Consider the following 18,047-nt stretch of genomic DNA (forward strand, 5'->3'; position numbering starts at 1 on the left):
TAACCTTTCTTGAAAAAAGTTAGGTAAGTTTGGCTTATTTTTTTATTTTATTTTTTCAGACGGAGTCTCACTCTGTCGCCCAGGCTGTAGTGCAGTGACGCAATCTTGGCTTACTGCAATCTCCGCCCACTGTAACCTCTGCCTCCTGGGTTCAAGCGATTCTCCTGCCTCAGCCTCTCAAGTAGCTGGGATTACAGGTGCCCACTACCACTCCCGACTAATTTTTGTATTTTTAGTTGAGACGGGGTTTCACTATGTTGGCCAGGCTGGTCTTGAACTCCTGACGTCAGGTGATCCGTCCGCCTCAGCCTCCCAAAGTGCTGGGATTACAGGTGTGAGCCACCGCGCCTGGCCTAAAATTTTTATGTTAAATAAATATTAATTTCAAGAAAGGTAAGCCTGGCCGGGCGCGGTGGCTCACGCCTGTAATCCCAACACTATGGGAGGCCGAGGCAGGCAGATCACGAGGTCAGGAGATCAGACCATCCTGGCTAACAGGGCGAAACCCCGTCTCTACTAAAAATACAAAAAATTAGCCGGGCATGGTGGCAGGCGCCTGTAGTCCCAGCTACTTGAGAGGCTGAGGCAGGAGAATGGCAGGAACCCGGGAGGCGAAGCTTGCAGTGAGCCGAGATTGCACCACTGCACTCCAGCCTGGAGGAGAGAGCGAGACTCCGTCTGAAAAAAACAAAAACAAAAACAAAAACAAAACAAAAAAAACTGTAAGACAAACATAATAAATTTCTGTTAAATAACCGACTTAAGCTCAAATGGGATTTAATTTTTGTTGTTGTTGTTTTTGAGACGGAGTCTCGCTCTGTCGCCCACGCGGGAGTGCAATGGCACGATCTCGGCTCACTGCAACCTCCGCCTCCTGGGTTCAAGCAATTCTCCCACCTCAGCCTCCCGAGTAGCTGGGATTACAGGCACCCACCATCATGCCCCGCTAATTTTTGTAGAAATGGGGTTTCACCATGTTGGCCAGGCTGGTCTTGACCCTCTGACCTCAGGTGATCTGCCCGCCTCGGCCTCCCAAAGTGCTGGGATTACAAGCGTGAGCCACTGTGCCTGGCCAGGATTTAATTTTTTGAAAGCTAGGCTCAGTAGATTTTATTTAAATAAATATTTTACGTTTATTTTAATATTGTCAGCATGAAAATGTAACAGTGTTGAATATTAATGCTACTAAAATTGTAAACCAAAGCAATGTTAATAAAAGTACACTCTAAATGAAATTTTTTATTTTTATAATTTTTTTTTTTTCTTTAGAGACAGAGTCTCTATGTTGCTCAGGCTGGTCTCAAACTCCTGGGTTGAAGTGATTTTCCTGCCTCGGCCTCCCAAAGTGCTGGGATTACAGGTGTGAGCCACCACACCCAGCCTTCTAAATGCAATTTATACCAGGCTTTAAGAAACCACTTTGCCCCAAGCAAATGATCAGGTTTAAATATAGTTTTATATATAATAATAAGTGTTGATTTCTCAAAACTAAAAGGATGACATGTACCCCTCTAATATGAGACCTCTGCTTTGGGTTTTTTGTGTGTTTGTTCATTTTGTTGGTTTTCTTCTCTTTTTTTTTTTTTTTTTTGGCTGCACAAATAAATACTCACTCCTGGGTCAAACTTGAGATAAGTGCATATTGATTTTATTTTTAACTGACATGAGGCCATTTCTGCCCACGCTCTTGATGCTTAGTAAAACATGAACGAGCCTGTTAAAGCAACATGCAGGAGATGGAGAAGTTCAGCCACATGCCCATTGCTTTCCTGCGAGTGGCAGGAGAGTCTTCTGTCACTGGGACCAGAATGTGCCTAGAGGCAGGAAATCTCAACACGACTGTGAGATCAGACCACAATGCACAAAGCGCTACTGTTTCTCTCAAAGGCAGGTTCTCAGGCTGAGCCGTAGATTTGGAGAAAGCACCCCTCACCCAGCTCCACATCTGTGTGTCTGCGTGCACACGTGTGTAAAACATGGTGTATGTGTTCTCAAACATTCACGAAATTAGAAATGTTGAGAGAGATGAAAATAAATATAAAAATACTGCTGTGATACATTTTTCTTGCCGCACCCACAACTGGACTGTGTACATGGGCCCTCTTTAGGAAACTACTGTTTTAAAGAGTAAATGACAAAATTAAAGTCCTTTTTTTTTTATTCCATGCATATTTTGATAGGCAGGACAGGAAGCTTGAGGCCATGTGGATTTTGTAGTTTTATACAAGAGCATTCTTATTTTTAGTAGAACACCAATGAACACAAAGAGAGAAAACCTTGTTCATATACAATGTGTGGTTCCAAATGTTCTTATTGAAGACTTGAGACCTAGATTGGCATTAGGAATTTTTAATGTAATCATAACTTAAAATTAGTCACCTTGATGGCTGTCTTTGTCAGTGCTCCTCCTGGAGCACACTGACTTCTGTTGCTGTCTTTCTTCCCTTTGCTACGCCTGGGTTCAGCCTGCTGCCACGAATACGAGTCGAATTTTGCCTGCACACAGGCCCTCAGAAATCAGCTGGGCCGTTAGAGCCTGGTGCTTTCTGGATTGTTTTTCCCCCAGCTTGAATATGATTGAACATGAATGCCTTGTCAGAGCCGTCATCAGCTGAGGCATTCATAGTACGTAGGGATTTTTTTGGTGTCTTTAAAGAAGTGGTGTTCAGCCCTGGCTGTACACTAGAATCAGCTGGGGAGACTCTGGCAGTATAACCACCAGGCCCAACCCCCAGAGATTTCTGTTATGTTTGGTCTAGGTGGAATCAGTGATTCTTAAAGAAAGAAAGAAAGAAAGAAAGAACGTTGCTCTGGCCCAGGTGATGCTGATTTGCAGTCAGGATTGGAAGTCACAGCTTTAAAGCATGGTCTTCCCCGTATTTGCTGAGGGCCTCTGAAACAGTGGCCCTGGGTTCTGCTTCCTATCAAGGGGCTGCATGTGTGTCCTGGGGCAAGTGGTGGTAAGCTTTGATTCCTAAGCCCTGATTTCTGATTTCTCTTTCTTTCCCCCATTAGAAGGATGAGATTATAAATACAGCTCCCTTCCTAAACATTAGGATCTCTCTTTTAGAGCAGTCAGCCTTTGAATATATACCAAGAATGGGGAAAGAATTCCAGTCATTCACAAAAAGGTTTCAAATGCTAAAAATGTTTCAAATGCTGCTTGGCAGTGATGTCACTGTCCTTCTCTTTCCAGTGAGTGTTGCAGAGAGCTGCTGGACACAGTGGATAACTACGCCGTCCTCCAGCTGGATATAGTGTGGTGTTACTTCCGCCTGGAACAGCTGGAATGCCTTGACGATGCAGAAAAAAAATTAAACTTGGCCCAGAAATGCTTTAAAAATTGTTACGGAGAAAATCATCAGAGACTGGTCCACATAAAAGTATGTTCCTGGAATTCATCTTATGTCTCGTTGAGTCCATTTCTAGCATTTGTGTTTATTCCTGTTAAAGTATTTGAACTACTGCCAGAAGGTGATTTCATTTTGATAGTAGTATGCAGTATAGTCTTTTTAAACTATATATTTATAAAGTGTTCAATGTTTTACAAATCTGGCTGTCTCTCTTACTTAGCGTGTGAGCATTTAGCCCAAAGGAACATGGTTTGCTAGTCATAGAACCCCATCAGTGATCACCCTGACCAGGAGAGAGCTGCTGACTTCTTTATATTGGTAGAGTCTAATTTGCAAGATGTAAATGCAGAAAATAGACATTTCAGCAGTAATCGTTTACGTGAATGAGTCACAGCTCAAGAGCTGTGGCTCAAGTAAGGATTTTTCTGATTTCCCCAAGTCATCAAAATCCTGCTGATGCAGACTCTCTTATACCTGGTTTGGATTTCTGCATACTTCTCTGCTGACCAGAAGGGCCACTGTGCTGCATGTCTGGAGGCTGGTGCCCTGACACTGACTCTCCTGTGTGGCATGAGGAATGTTATCATACCACAGGGGATGGGGAAGAGGGGGCTTCACTTTTGCCGTCAGTCATAGTGAAGCCATGGACATTTTAATACCTATCATGTTGCCCCTCTGGAGACCAAGGGAATGACAGATATGAGTATTATAGACCTGTAATTAGAAATAAGGCAATTTTATCCTTTTTTTCTTCAATAATTTTAGGGAAATTGTGGGAAAGAGAAGGTACTGTTTCTAAGACTCTACTTACTTCAAGGTATCCGAAACTATCACAGTGGAAATGATGTAGAGGCTTGTGAGTATCTTAACAAGGTAAGAAAAGTAAAGTTGTAGCCAATTTTCACCTCCTTTTAAAAAACATTCCCAGAAGTTAAGGATTTTAACTTAGTAGTTTGTGACTTGTGAGAAACATGCCTGTGCTTTCTCCGTGCACAGGAGAGAGATGTTGAACCAGAAACATATTTGTATATGTTAGAGTACAGCCAGATGCTGTAATGAGACTTCAAAAAGACAGTGACTTTAATTGGATAGAAGTTTATGGCTCACTCATCTTGCAGTCTAGAGGTGAGCCAGGCCGGAGCAGTGAGCAGCCCGCCAGCCTCAGCGAGGCGTCCTAGGTTGCTCCTGTCAGTGCCTCTTCCAGCCAGCAGAGGGGGCAAGAGAGAGTCCAGAGCAGGCCACTTGAGAGATGACCCCGCAGCTGCACCCAGCGCTGTGGCTGCATGCCATTGACCTCGACTTCACTACCTGGCTACACCCAGCTGCAAGGGAGGGTGAGAAATGCCACGTGCACAGCTGAAATTCGGGGGCTTTTGTTGCAAAAACAAAGTGGTTACCAGTCACTTCTGCAACACCCAGCCTCTTACCTCGTGTTGTGCTGTGGCTGTTATGTGAGTAGAGATAGTGTTGGTCTGTTTCCATTTGTACTTGTTAATAACAGGCCTAGTTTAGAGATTTTATCCAAAATCTGATGCCCTTTAATTCACATTGGATACAATCTAATTTCTTTTAGGCTTTCACTTTGTATTAAGCTTTAAGTATTGCCGTGGTTACATGATTCTTACATTTCCCTGTCTCTAGGCACGTCAGCTCTTTAAAGAGCTATATATTGATCCATCAAAAGTGGACAATTTGTTGCAGTTGGGGTTTACTGCCCAGGAAGCCCGGCTTGGCCTGAGGGCGTGTGATGGGAACGTGGATCATGCGGCCACTCATATTACCAACCGCAGAGAGGTACCCACTTTCACATGCCCTAGCTCTCTTGGGTATGAAAGAACAAAAAAAGATAATCCCACAGGAGTGTTAATAACCAGGAACTCTTTATTACTCCAGATTGGGAAGGAAGGAGAAACTTGTCCTTTTTTTTTTCTTGAGACAGAGTCTCACTTTGTCATCCAGGCTGGAGTGCAGTGGCGCGATCTTGGCTCACTGCAAGCTCTGCCTCCCGGGTTCAAGCAATTCTCATGCCTCAGCCTCCTGAGTAGCTGGGATTACAGGTGTGTGCCACCACACCTGGCTAATTTTTGTATTTTTAGTAAAGATGGGGTTTCACCATGTTGGCCAGGCTGTTCTCAAACTCCTGACCTCAAGTGATGCACCCACCTCAGTTTCCCAAAGTCCTGGGATTACAGGTGTGAGCCACCGCGCCTGGCCGAAACTTGTCTTTTTCAATTGGATCATTTTTCACATGCTGCAGTCTCCTTAGTTTTGTTTCCTGCTGTGGTGGCAAAGAGTCCCCTCTCTCTCTTTCTTTAACACCATAGTGTATTTCTGGAAGTCATTTTAAAAACAAAATTGTTTTTTCATGAGGTCATTATTAAAGTTGGGGATTGCATCCTTGCCTAGAAACATAAGTCAAATCATAGAAACAAGTTGTATTATATTATGAAAGCACAGGTTAAAAAACTATAATCATTTGAAACAATTAAGTACATTAAAGAAAACCTTAGAATTTTGGAGTTGGAAGCATCCTTATTCTATCCAATATGTTCTGCAGTGAAAGAACTGAGGTCTAGAGGGCGGTCATGGTGGAATATTAGCAGGAGAGCCATTTTTCTTCTTGCCAAAACAAGAAGTTGGTACTAGATTATCTCACAGGTCCTTTCTAGCTGTAAACTCCAGCCATAGAAGTCTCTAGAATCTTCACATGTATGTTACCTCGTTTCCCTTTTTGCTAAACACTAGGATAATCCTGAAGGAAAAAAGCAGCCTCAGGGGTATTTGGATGGGAGCAGGAAAGCCCCGTGGTTGTTTGCCTACCTGATGCCAGAGAGGGAGTGGATTCATGGGTTCATTCCGTGGTGAGCAGTCACAGGGTTTCTCCTTTTACAACACCAGCTGTGGTCGTTACCTTTCTCTCTTGCCTAGTCCAATCGTGGTCCTTTGGGTCTTGCTATAGAAGTCAATGAGTAGGTAAAGGCAGAGACTTTGAAAAGCTGAGTTCTTTTTTTTTTTTTTTTATTCCAGAGTCTCACTCTGTCACCCAGGCTGGAGTGCAGTGGCGTGATCACTGCAACCTCTGCCTCCCAGGTTCAAGTGATTCTTCTGCCTTAGCCTTCTAAGTAGCTGGAATTACAGGTGCCCACCACCATGCCCAGCTTTACTTTTTGTATTTTTAGTAGAGATGGGGTTTTACCAATTTGGCCAGGCTGGTCTCGAACTCCTGACCTCAAGTGATCCTCCCGCCTTGGCCTCCCAAAGTGCTGGGATCACAGGTGTGAGCCACTGCGACCAGCTGAAAAGTTGAGTTCTGTGTGTTTGAGTTTTACATGGTCTAATTCAGTACTAACAGAAAAATGAACATTGCTGATACTGATTTGTTGCTTTACTATTACTCCACTACCAGTAAGATTTTATTATTTTTATTTTTATTTATTTTTTCCTTTAATTTTATTTTATTATTATTATACTTTTAAGTTTTAGGGTACATGTGCACAATGTGCAGGTTAGTTACATATATATACATGTGCCATGCTGGTGTGCTGCACCCATTAACTCGTCATTTAGCATTAGGTATATCTCCTAAAGCTATCCCTCCCCCCTCCCCCCACCCCACAACAGTCCCCAGAGTGTGATGTCCCCCTTCCTGTGTCCACGTGTTCTCATTGTTCAATTCCCACCTGTGAGTGAGAATATGCGGTGTTTGGTTTTTTGTTCTTGCGATAGTTTACTGAGAATGAAGTAAGATTTTATTAGCATCTGGAAAGCTAGTGTTTTAAAATGAGATCATTTGGAAAACAGTTCTCATCACTGTATAAGACTATAGTTCATAAAACATTGTCACACTCATGTCATTCACTTCTGCCTGTGACCAGCCGAGAGGCCACAGGACAGGTACTTCTCATCTTGCACATGGGAAGAGCTGTTGCTCAGAGGTGGTCTTTTAAAGTATAGTGGAGTCATATCACTTGTGCATTTCTGAAGTTAAAAGCCCTTGGAGAAAATGCAAATAAAAAAACCAGTGTATATAGTGCAGTTGATCCTTCTCCCTCTTCCACCCAACGGATGTTGTTAGTTACGATGCTTTTGGATGAAAGCAACAACAACAAAAAACCCAAAATGGCCTAAACATCAAAACAAGGGATGTGGTGGGATTTATTGGCCGTTTACTTGTAAAAAGTCCAGAAGTAGGATAGGTCTCAGGGTTAGGTGATTCATTCAGTGGCTTACTGATGTCACTGAGGACCTGAGGTCTGTCTCTTTACCCCCACCCCCCCACCCCATGTCATCAGTGTCATCCAGTCACAACAAGGGCCATAATCTCTGTCCCAGAATCCTCAGGGAAAATCCTGAGCTTCTTGTGATTGGGCAGCCTTGAACCTGTCACTGAGGCTGGAGGAACGCCAAGACTGGCTCAGGCCTGTGGCAAGAGATAGAGGGTTGCCACCTTAGCCCATTCAGGGGCCACCTGGGGAGCTGGAGCAGCCTCCCACACCTCAGGGAGGGGTAGAATGGGTGCTGGAAAGACAAAAACAATGTCCCACAGAAAGTGAGCTCCTATCGGAGCTTTAGATGAACAAGAGAAATCTGCTGCCCTCGGAGTTCCAACGTTCTAGGTATGAGCATCTGACTGAGCTGAATGTAAAACAATTCGTTCATGTTTTTGTTTGAGACAGAGCCTTGCTCTCTTGTCCAGGCTGGAGGGCAGTGGCGTGATTATGGCTCACTGCAATCTTGATTTCCTGGGCTCCAATGATCCTCCTGCCAAGAGCTCTTGGCTGATTTTTATTTTTTTATTTTTTTGTAGAAATGGGGTCTCACCATGTTGCCCAGGCCAGTCTCAAAACTCCTGGGTTCAAGCAATCCTCCCACCTTGGCCTCCCAAGGTGCTGGGATTACAGGTGTGAGCCACTGCACCCAGCCTTTAATACATAATTATTAAAAGTTTATATTTTTTGTGCAATATGGCCCTGAGTACAGACCAGTTTCTCATCTGAGAAAAAGCAACAGCTGTAGAAACGGAGCTCACAGATCATGCTTCAGTATGGCCAGGCCGTGAGAGGCAGCCTTCCTAAGAGGTCATCCCGGCTTGTTGTGACCATACAATGCCTCTCTCTTGAGATCTGATTCTACTTAACTGTAGCCACTTCAGTGCAGTACTCACTGTCATTGATTTGATCTACTTTATCTTTCTAACTCATCTTAGTATAAAGAGAAATTTCAGAAAACAGTGTTCTCACATGTGTTTACATGATTAAAAGGAAAGAGACTAAGACATTTGTAATGAAAGGAAGTATTCTTTGAAGCTCCCAGTTGGTGTGAGGTCTGTGTTAGGTAATGCCCAGGTCCGCTGGCTGGAGCATCCTTCTCTGCGCTTGGATGTTAGGTGCGCTTCTTAGCCTTTTGGAATATAAATGGAAGAAACTGTATTGAAAGCAGAGGATGGGGCCAGTAAAGGCATTTTACGTGGAGTATATGCGTAAATAAAAGTGCAAATGTGAGTGGTATGAACGACTCCTGCTGGCGTGTGTGGTTGGGGTGGTGTGGCAGGATAAGGTCAGTTTCGAAGCATTGTTGGGGCCAGGGAGTGGGGGCCCTGAGTAGCAGAATAAGGAGCTGGTGCCTCAGTGTGGGGAGGTGGTCAGGAGCTGCTGCGGGCTTTCAGGTAGGTGACTGGAATGACGGAGCCTACTGCCCTGTGCAGCGGGGCTGGAGCTGGGGGAGACTGGCCACTGAGAGGTAGGGCACGTAATGGGGGCATGAGACAGGCCTGGTGCAGCTGAAGGGGAAGTAAAGGGAGCTGGCGCTGTGGGCACTCCAGGGCCACACCAGGAGGTTCTCCTGTGATAGAGACAGGCCATGAGTCTACAGGTGTCTTCATCCCTGGAGATGTTTCCAGCAGCCACTCTGTTCTGCCTGCTCCTACTGTGAGGCCTGTGGAGTCTGGTTCCACGATGATGATGCTTTTGTTTTCCTAAGAGATGAGGCCGCTTTCCTGCTGTGGGGAAAATGCAGGGAGGCGCCTGTTGCCTGGGCTGGGCAGGAGGCAGGATCAGGTCTCTGGAAGGAAGGAGTCTGTTTTCTCCCCCGTCCTCGCTGCTGCTGATGGTGGGGCTGGGCTCCCTGGGAGAATGTAGCAAGTCACTTAACTTTGCTGAAAGCTTTCTGTCTCCTTGTTGGGAAAATAATGAGGTTGGATTAAATTCCTGGTTTTCAAACTTGCTTTGTTGTTGTTGTTTTTAAGCAGCAAAATCCCCTTTTTAAATGACATTTTTATGGGGATACTAGTTTACAAAATAAATTGGGAACTCTCCTGATTGGCCCTGGGTGGGAGAGGTGAAGAGACTAGAACCCTCTGCAGCCGTCCTGTGCTCCTGCAGCAATAGCAGGCAACTCTGAGAAACAGGGTTGAGAACCAAGAGGTTAGATGACCTTTGTCCCTGGGCATTCTGTGGGTTCCGAATGGAATGACAGGCCTCAGAAGGCCCTGGAGTCCTTGCTCCGCAGGCTGTGGGGGGTGGGTCACCAGCCTTGGCATTGCCCAGGAGCCCCTGATTCCACATCACATTTTAACTTGAGTCCCTGGGCGATTCATCGAAGGCTGGAAGGCCTTCCCACCGCGTGCAGAAGCTCTCCTACCCGGTTCCTAGAAGAGAATCCATGCACCTCACACCCGTGACCTCTGCAGTGGGAGTGCTGGGTTGGTGAGCAGCCCATCCTGATGCCAGATGGTGGACGGTGGGGCTGGCGAGGCACCTCCTTCCTGCCCCATGGGCATCTCACTTCCACTGCCTGCCCTCAGAAGCAGCACTTCCACCACCCCTCTGCCTCTGTGGCACCTCTGCCATTTGGCTGGGTGAGGAGAGGTGGAAAGAGGGCCCCCTGTGCTTTGCTTTGGTTTTTTGGCTTTGCCTGGAAATGCGGAGAATCCTGCAGAGCGCAGACTGAGAGGCTGTGAAATCTCAGTCCCTAACTTGGGATGGGACTTTGCTGTTTTCCTAAAGGAACTGGCCCAAATAAGGAAGGAGGAAAAAGAGAAGAAAAGACGCCGCCTGGAGAACATCAGGTTTCTGAAAGGGATGGGTTACTCCACGCACGCGGCCCAGCAGGCACTCCACGCAGCCAGCGGGAACTTGGATGAGGCCCTGAAGGTAGCAGCTCCCTCGGGGCCTCTGGCCTTGTCCCTGAGCAGTGGGTCCTGCCCAGAGCTCCCTCCATGGCTCTCCAGCATCCTCCTGGGCTCACTCCTATGGGCTGCCCCGTCATCCGGATCTGAAGGGCAGGTTTCTCCTGGGCTCCAGCCCAGACACAGGCCACGTGAGGCCCCATGCTCAGTGCCTGGCCCAGGCCTGGCTCCAAAACGTGGTGCCTGTCCACACCAGCACAGTCCACAGGCCAGGACTTTGTGTAGGGTTTCTGTGTGCAGCAGAGTTTAGTGAAACAGGCAGTTTCCACAGCAGAAAAAAGGGAATGGGAATTCAACTTGTAGTATAATAATTGTTTGGCATTAAAATTTTAAATGTAAGTAAGTATCTAGTTTTATTTATTTAGTCCATAGTACATGTTGGCAAAGGGGGAGCTTTTCAAAGAACCCCTCAGGAGTGACAGCAGGTTGGGATCCAGACAGCAGTGACTTTACCTGGGCCACTTCCTTCCCTGTGTTGGAGAAGCATATCGAATCCTCAGTAGGGCAGGTGCTGTGCTGCGTCTCAGCAGCTTGGCATGGAACCACCCTCTGCCCTCTCGGCCCCGCAGGTCAGTGAGAGACAAACTCAGAGCACACGTGGTGGGGGGTCCCGAGGGGGTGCACAGGAGGCAGGGGGGCTGGCTGTGTGGAGGCAGCAGTCCAGAGAGATGCTGGGGCAACACGGCGGGCAGGAAGCGGAGTGGTAGGAGCTGGCTTAGGTTGTGCACGTGCTGGGGGCGGGGCTGGGGGGACAGAGATGGGGTTGGAGGGGGTGGGGTGCAGGGCAGGTGTCCTCGTTTGCCCTGCTGAGGCGGGTGTGGGTGCAGCAGGCACGGGGGGTCCACCCTGCCTTTGCCTCTTATCCCTGCCCTGTTCCCCGGAAGGCTCCACAAGTCAGTACTTTTATTACTATGTACATGTATATTTAACATATATGTTAAATTTTAAATTTTTATTTGAATATCTAGTTTGTTTTTTTTTGTGTTGGAGAAATATTAAGAGGTGGGAAATTCTGAATATCCGAAGGGACTGATGGGTCTCAAAATAGATGTGAATTATACGAGTGGCACAAAAATACTTCCAGTCAACATGGAAGTACTGAGTGTTGGAAAGGAAAGTCTCCACAGGGTCTTTGAAGATTAAGTATTGTGTGATGAAGAAATCAAGGGTCAAAATAACCCTACTACCTGCCTGACATTTTAAGTCTAGAGGGCATGACGCTTTCAAAGATCAATCAGGCAGCCCTGAGCTGCTTAAGAGACCTTTCTGCCTGTAGCTCTGACAAAACCTGTTTTCTTGGATGCTGCTTCCACCCGCTCTCCATCCCTTCCTGCTCTAACAGAAGGGATCTTTTCCCTGACTAGTCTTGCTCCTCCTTCAAACCCCAGCTGTCCTGGTCTCTGGCTGGAAGCCTTCTGTGAACACCAGCCTGGGTGGGAGCCCCTTTCTCTGCCTCATAGCAGCAGAGGACGGCGGGGTCTGCCTAGCACATGGCAGGGTGCAGTGCCTGTCTGAATGTGTGAAGAGTTCTTAGTGATGGGTAAAGGGTGTTCCTGTGTGTTTTAGATTCTGCTCAGCAATCCTCAGATGTGGTGGTTAAATGATTCCAATCCTGAAACCGACAACCATCAAGAAAGTCCTTCCCAGGAAAACATTGACCAAGTGAGTGGCAGGCCTTTGTGCCCTCAGCTTGGACAGCCTCGGGTGGGGTTGCTTGGGGTAACCCGGGTGAATCAGGCAGCAGGACTGGGGGAGTCCATGCTGAAACCTTGGCTCCCAGGCTCCAGGTGTAACCTGCCCACCTCAGAGGCCACCCACGCAGTAACAGAGGGCAGGGGAGGCCTCCTTGGAAAGCAGGAAAACTGGGGAAGTGTCAGGAAGTTCTTTTTAGGTTTGCCGCCTTTGTCTATGCACCACTGTTTGCATCAGCCCCATTTCTCTGCCTGTGACCTAAAAGGATGGCACTGTGACCTGTGAAACCCATCCAGCTTTGTATCCCAAGTGACAGCTCTGTCCACATTTGTCCCCCTACACGCGTTAGCATGCCTGTATGCTGTGGCCACTGACCTCGCGGTGCTCGTGGTGAGGCTGGTGTGGCGCCCTGCTCTCAGCCCGAGGTCACTGCCTGTCCTGAGATGGCTGCTCCCTGATGCACCCGACTCGAGTCTTCCAAGCCCCCTTCCAGGTTGCTCCACGCTCACATTGCACAGAAGCATGACTTGTGCACAAAGGGCCATGGTGCGCACGCCGGGAGCTCTTAAACATGAGAGTCGGCTGTCCGCCCGTGTGGGTGACGGGGGTGGCAGAAGAGGCGCCAGGGGCCGATGCTGTGACCCCTGCACTCTCCCCTAGTTGGTGTACATGGGTTTTGATGCACTTGTGGCCGAAGCTGCGCTGAGAGTGTTCAGAGGCAACGTCCAGCTGGCCGCCCAGACCCTTGCTCACAACGGAGGAAGCCTGCCTCCCGAGCTGCCGCTGTCGCCAGAAGACTCTTTGTCCCCGCCAGCCACATCCCCTTCTGACTCCGCAGGTAGGTCTGAGGTCTCTGAGGGCCACATTGAGAGCAAAGTGTCTTCAGAAGCCAACAGATGTGGCCCTAAGCCACGGCAGATGTGGAGACTGAGGGGGCGTCCCCTGACGTCACCGGGCCGGCCACCTGGACAGTGTGGCCAGCAAGAGGCACAGTCTGAGGTTGACTGTGGTCGTGCAGTGTCCCCAGGACAATCCTCACATAATTCACTTACTCCTGCGGTATTTTATTGTAGGAACCTCTAGTGCCTCAACAGACGAAGACATGGAGACAGAGGCCGTCAATGAGATACTGGAAGACATTCCAGAGCATGAGGAAGACTATCTTGACTCAACTCTGGAAGACGAAGAAATTATTATTGCAGAGTACCTATCCTATGTAGAAAATAGGAAGTCAGCAACAAAGAAAAACTAAATAATGAACAGAAATAGCGCTAATTTTCTGCTTATAAATGCTATCATTATGAAAAGGCTAATGCAGCTCTTTCTGTTCTTACCTTTTATCTGAATTGCAAGTCCTCTTTGGGTGTAGGAGGGGGTGGGCAGGGGACAAGTCCAGGAGGGGTCCCAGGGCCTTCATGCGTGGTCTCGGGGAAGAAGCTTCCTCTGGCCTGGCGCAGGCCGTTCCATCTGCCTCCCAGGTCTGCGTCCCTAACCCCTTCCCCAGCTTGGTGTTTTACCCCGAAACAGGAAGGAACAGGGGTCCTGTGGAACAGGGGTCCTGGGGAAGGTGTCCAGGGCAGGGTCCTGGGAAGGGTGTCCCGACCACTTCCTCTCCAGCTGTGGCTCCATCTGCCCAGCTTGCCTACCTCCTGCACCCACTGCCCATGACCTTCCTGCTTCCCACGCTGCCATCTCTGCCAGGGTGCCCCATGGGTTCCTGTGCCACCCTTTCCCCGCCCCTCAAATCGTCCTTTAAGTAAGTCTTCCTTCCAAGTGCTGTGGGGCATAACGATGAGGCACTGGCCTTGGGGGCCACACCAGGTCGCAGCAAATGCCTTCAGCCTGGGACGCCAGTGTTTTATGCTCTTAGTTCAGTAAAATACGCCCCCAAAATTCAAGATTGAGTGTCAGGCTTTATATATATTCAGCATTCCTCATTACAGAAATCTTTTATTGAATGGGAAAGGTTTAAATGCTAACCAAAGCAATTTATTTTTAATTAATATTTTTAGACTGTGCTGTCATACTGAACTCACTGCTAGCTAAGAGACCTATCAGAGATTTAGATATATTTTCTCCAGGTTTTTTGTGGGGTTTTTTTTGTTGTTGTTGTTCCAGCCATGTGACAGAGGCTCTTTCTAAAAGTATGTAGTTCGCTGTGTGTCGGCTCCAGCAGTAACCGTCCTCACTGCGCCACGCACTCCTCTGTAGATGTGTGCCCAGTGGGAGTTCCTTCCAGCCCCAGGACCGCAGCAGCAGCCAGGTGCCGAGTGGATTGAGTGCCAGGTGCATCCAAGACTTTCCCTCCCTTCCAGAAGGCACTGGCTGAAGACAGGATGGATCATGCGGAGCCGGCTGAAATGCTCCAACTTTTTCAAAGTGTGGGTGGTCCAGTTTGGACTGATGGGAATCTTCTTGTCATTCTTTTTAAACGGATGATACCGATGGAAATAAAAGGTGGGAAATATATTCAAAAATTGTCACCCTAATTTTGCATTAATTTACTCAGCCTCCCCAGCTGTAGGTGTTGAAAGTGTCTGGGTGACTAGCTCTTCATTTTGATTGCAGGATGTCTGTTTCCACTGAGTTTTGTGAGGAGATGGAAGGATGATCTCAGAAGCAGAGGGCATCTGCTATGAAAGATGCCACATGCCAAGCGGGGCTGGGGTGCATCCTGGGCAGGGGACTGAAATGCACCTGTCAGGGTTTGCCTCAGAAGTGCCTGGTGAGCTGAGGTGACACGGAGTCTCAGCCTCATTTGACACAATGCCACACTTGGATTTGGGGCCTGAATTTAAGCTTTTGGCTAACAAGTCGCTGTCCTGAGCTTGGTTTAGGCATGTCTTCTAGCTTCCCAGCTGTTTTTAGCCATCATAGAAGCAATGCCACACCAGCAGGCCCCAAAACTCTTCCGTGTCTTGTGAAGAGAGAGCCGCAGAGGAAGCCGGCTGTGGAGGCAGTTCTGGGCATGCGCTATGTCCAGAATGGGCTGCCCTCCAGGCATGGAGACTTGGGCCGGGCCTGCTCCACCGGACAGGCGGTAGAGGAGGGGGCAGGACGGTGCTGAGGTTGGAGGAGAGGCTGCTGCAGAGGAGGGGGCCTGGGAGGGTTCTCCTTGGGGAGTCAGAGGAAAAAGCACATTCCAGATGTGGGACAAACAAGATAGTATTTGGGGCAGGACAGTCTGAGTGTGACATGTTCATGGGCTGCCAGAAGGTGTGGGTTGTGGGGAGAGAAGAATGGGGGCGGATGGTATGATTGCTGATCACAGCGGGGAGGTTGGATGCCATTACAGGAGCAGGAGTGGGCATGGGTGTGTAGCAGGCAGGTGAGGGCAGCCCATGCCAGCACAATGGTGTGCACAACTGGTCAGGTGTCCTTGATGCTGATCACGGCCTTACCCTGTCCTTGTGTTCCTGCCCATATGTCCTATGGGTAGCTCCTGTCCTTCCTCCCTTAGCCAACTCAGTCAATTTATCAAAAGCAGACACCTTGTTTCTTCATTCATAGCAAGGCGACAGTGGTGTGGCTGGAAGAGAACCAGGCCTGGGTTCAGGGGATCAGACTCTCTCACTCACCGTGTCTCTCAGGCTCTCAGAAACCGAGAGAAAATGGACATCTGGCCATCTTTATGTCCTCAACATCTCGCAAAGCTCTCTGTGCGATGGAAGTAGAAATTACCCCAATGTGTGTTGCTATAAAAATGCAAAGTGAGTGCAGCGCCCGTGTTTTGGGTCCATGCCCCACTGGGTTTCTCTGGATGGCTTGATGCATGCTCCATTCTCTGCTGTGGGGAGATAAGGTGGGGAGATAAGGTGGGGACTGGAGCTGACGTGTCAGTGAGGGGCTGCTCAGGCCAGAGCGCAGCATCACCAAGCAGCAGTGTCTTCGGCAAGCAGGAGTCAGTGTGAACGTCTGTGCAGGCTCAGGGCCGGCCGGCAGCACTGCCCGCAGGCAGCACTCAAGGCGGTTCTCTGGCCTGCGCCACCGGAACCGTCCCTTCAGCACGATGGAAAGCTCCTCTCTGGCAGGTACGCCCCTTGTGGCAGCCACAGGCCCCAATGGCTCCGGGACGCAGCAAGACCTGGCCACCCCCCAGGTCTGTGTGTGCTTAAGTCTCACCCAGAGAACAGTGCATGGTGCCGTTTCTGCGGGTTCTCCTGCACCGATCTGCTTGCCTCCCAACAGGCCCATTTTCCTGGGGTGGGGGTCGGGGGCACTTTGGTTCCCAGGGTTTGGAGGTTTGGCCTAGAGGAGTTACAGCGCCTGCGTCCTTTCCTTCCTACTGCCCACAGTGCAATCCCTACCTGTTCATCCGTGCCCGAGGGCGGACCCGCCCATCACCTAGCAGGTGATCCCTGGCGCCCCGGCCGTCTCTGATGAAGTATCTTCTGCATTAAGACTATGAAGCGCATGCTGCTCTACCTGAAAGGGCTGCTCCACTTGAAGGGGCTGCTCCACTTGAAGGGGCTGCTCCTGCAGCAGATGCTTCTCTCTGCAGCGAGATGATGAGCTCTCCACGGCAGACACTGTCACCTGCAGCTTCTCTCCTGGCACCCGGGCCAACCGGGGCACATGGATGCAGAAAGTGGCACCATCAAGGGACTGAAGAGCACCCCGCTCAGGTGCTGTGAGGGGTGCTGAGGGGTCTCCTGCAGGGCCCCTCGGCAGACTGAGTCCCACTGGCCCCTCGAGCCCCTGGGCACAGGGCTCCCCTTGGGTGCCCGGTGGCTCTGGCGTGTGTGTTGCGCCTTCCAGCACCAGGCGCTGCCCTGGCTCCTGTGCACGAGCCCGGGGTGGGGCTGCTGCCCGCCTCCGTCCCTCCTTCCACTCCAGGCCCTGAACGGACTTCCTAGATTCATGCCAGAAAATGACATGCCAGAAAATGACCCTGCTCCCAAGCAGGGTCCCCGCTGTCACCTGCACAGGCTAAAGAGCTCCTCCCTTGCTCCCTGGCCTCTTCCCCATCCACTTCCTGCACCAGTGACACTGGCGGCAGCCCCGCAGTGCACCCACAAGTCACCCCCAAGGCTGCCCAGGCCGGTTGTGAGAGGCAGAGGGCAGGAGGCCCGCCGCCCTGGGTTCCTGGAATCCCAAGCTCCAAAAAGAAGCTGAGACTCAGTTTGCAAAACAAAAAGAGGACACAGGAGCACTTTTAACTTTCAGGCTGTATATTTCAGTTCCCCCCAAGGCCCTCGAGACGGACGATTTGCCAAAATAACCAGGTTCAGTGGCTTCTGTAAAAAGTCACTTCCTCTCAGCAGGAAAGGCCCAGTTTCGTGGGGCTGGGGGAGCTGGGGCAGTCCGCCTGCAGCCCCTGAGGTGGGAGGGTCCCCAGGACTAGGCCTTTCGCCAGGTCAGGGATGGGGAGGGAGGACAGGAGCCACCCTAAAAGGGAAAAGGGGGCGGTCCCCAGGGCGAGCACTCCCGCTCCCAGCGCCTCCTGGCCACCAAAGAAAAACCAGACGCCTGCGCCGGGCTCTCCTCCCGCCCGGGCTTCCTCGCTCCTCGCCCCTCGCCGGCCATCCGGCGCCACCACCGCGGGTAGCAGGGCGGGGCGCTCTGGGAGCCGCTGGGTGTCTGGGCTGGCGTCTGCAGGGGCCCCGCGGGATCAGGCCGGCTGCAGGGGCGCGGCGGCACAGCCCACCTTGTTGCTGAAGAGCCGCGAGAGGCTGCGCGTGGGCGGAGGGGGTCGCGGGGCACCTCGGAGCCCGCGCACGTCCCAGAGGCGCAGGGCGCCGTCGTGCGAGGCGGTGTAGAGCACCTGGCCGTGCACCTGCGGGCGCAGGGGCGGGCGTCACCGGTGACGCGGTAGG

The 18,047-nt window shown here is 49.9% G+C and overlaps 2 protein-coding genes across 13 annotated transcripts in view; one reads left to right on the forward strand and one right to left on the reverse strand.

Annotated features, from left to right (window-relative positions):
• NUB1 (negative regulator of ubiquitin like proteins 1) overlaps positions 1-14,708 on the forward strand; it is a 37,092-nt gene extending 22,384 nt beyond the window's left edge. For all 6 annotated transcript variants that reach the window (XM_003815087.3, XM_008967965.4, XM_034965276.3 and 3 more), the window contains 7 exons: positions 3,197-3,383; positions 4,119-4,226; positions 4,995-5,147; positions 10,358-10,504; positions 12,106-12,201; positions 12,892-13,069; positions 13,305-14,708. In XM_003815087.3, coding sequence (XP_003815135.2) covers positions 3,197-3,383; positions 4,119-4,226; positions 4,995-5,147; positions 10,358-10,504; positions 12,106-12,201; positions 12,892-13,069; positions 13,305-13,483 — 1,048 coding nt within the window. In that variant the 3' untranslated portion in view covers positions 13,484-14,708. The remainder of the gene's footprint in view (positions 1-3,196; positions 3,384-4,118; positions 4,227-4,994; positions 5,148-10,357; positions 10,505-12,105; positions 12,202-12,891; positions 13,070-13,304) is intronic.
• The window catches only part of WDR86 (WD repeat domain 86), a 35,388-nt gene continuing 30,609 nt past the window's right edge, over positions 13,269-18,047 (reverse strand). For 5 of the 7 annotated variants that reach the window (XM_008967962.4, XM_008967963.5, XM_008967964.5 and 2 more), the window contains one exon: positions 17,382-18,007. In XM_008967962.4, the coding sequence (XP_008966210.2) occupies positions 17,620-18,007 (388 nt within the window). In that variant the 3' untranslated portion in view covers positions 17,382-17,619. Of the gene's footprint in view, positions 13,406-16,656; positions 16,782-17,381; positions 18,008-18,047 lie in introns of those variants that run through there. The other 2 variants (XR_008626105.3, XM_055115539.2) reach the window with 1 other exon arrangement.

The sequence above is a fragment of the Pan paniscus genome, chromosome 6 (genome assembly GCF_029289425.2).
Source record: "Pan paniscus chromosome 6, NHGRI_mPanPan1-v2.0_pri, whole genome shotgun sequence".
In the NCBI taxonomy this organism is placed as follows: domain Eukaryota; kingdom Metazoa; phylum Chordata; class Mammalia; order Primates; family Hominidae; genus Pan; species Pan paniscus.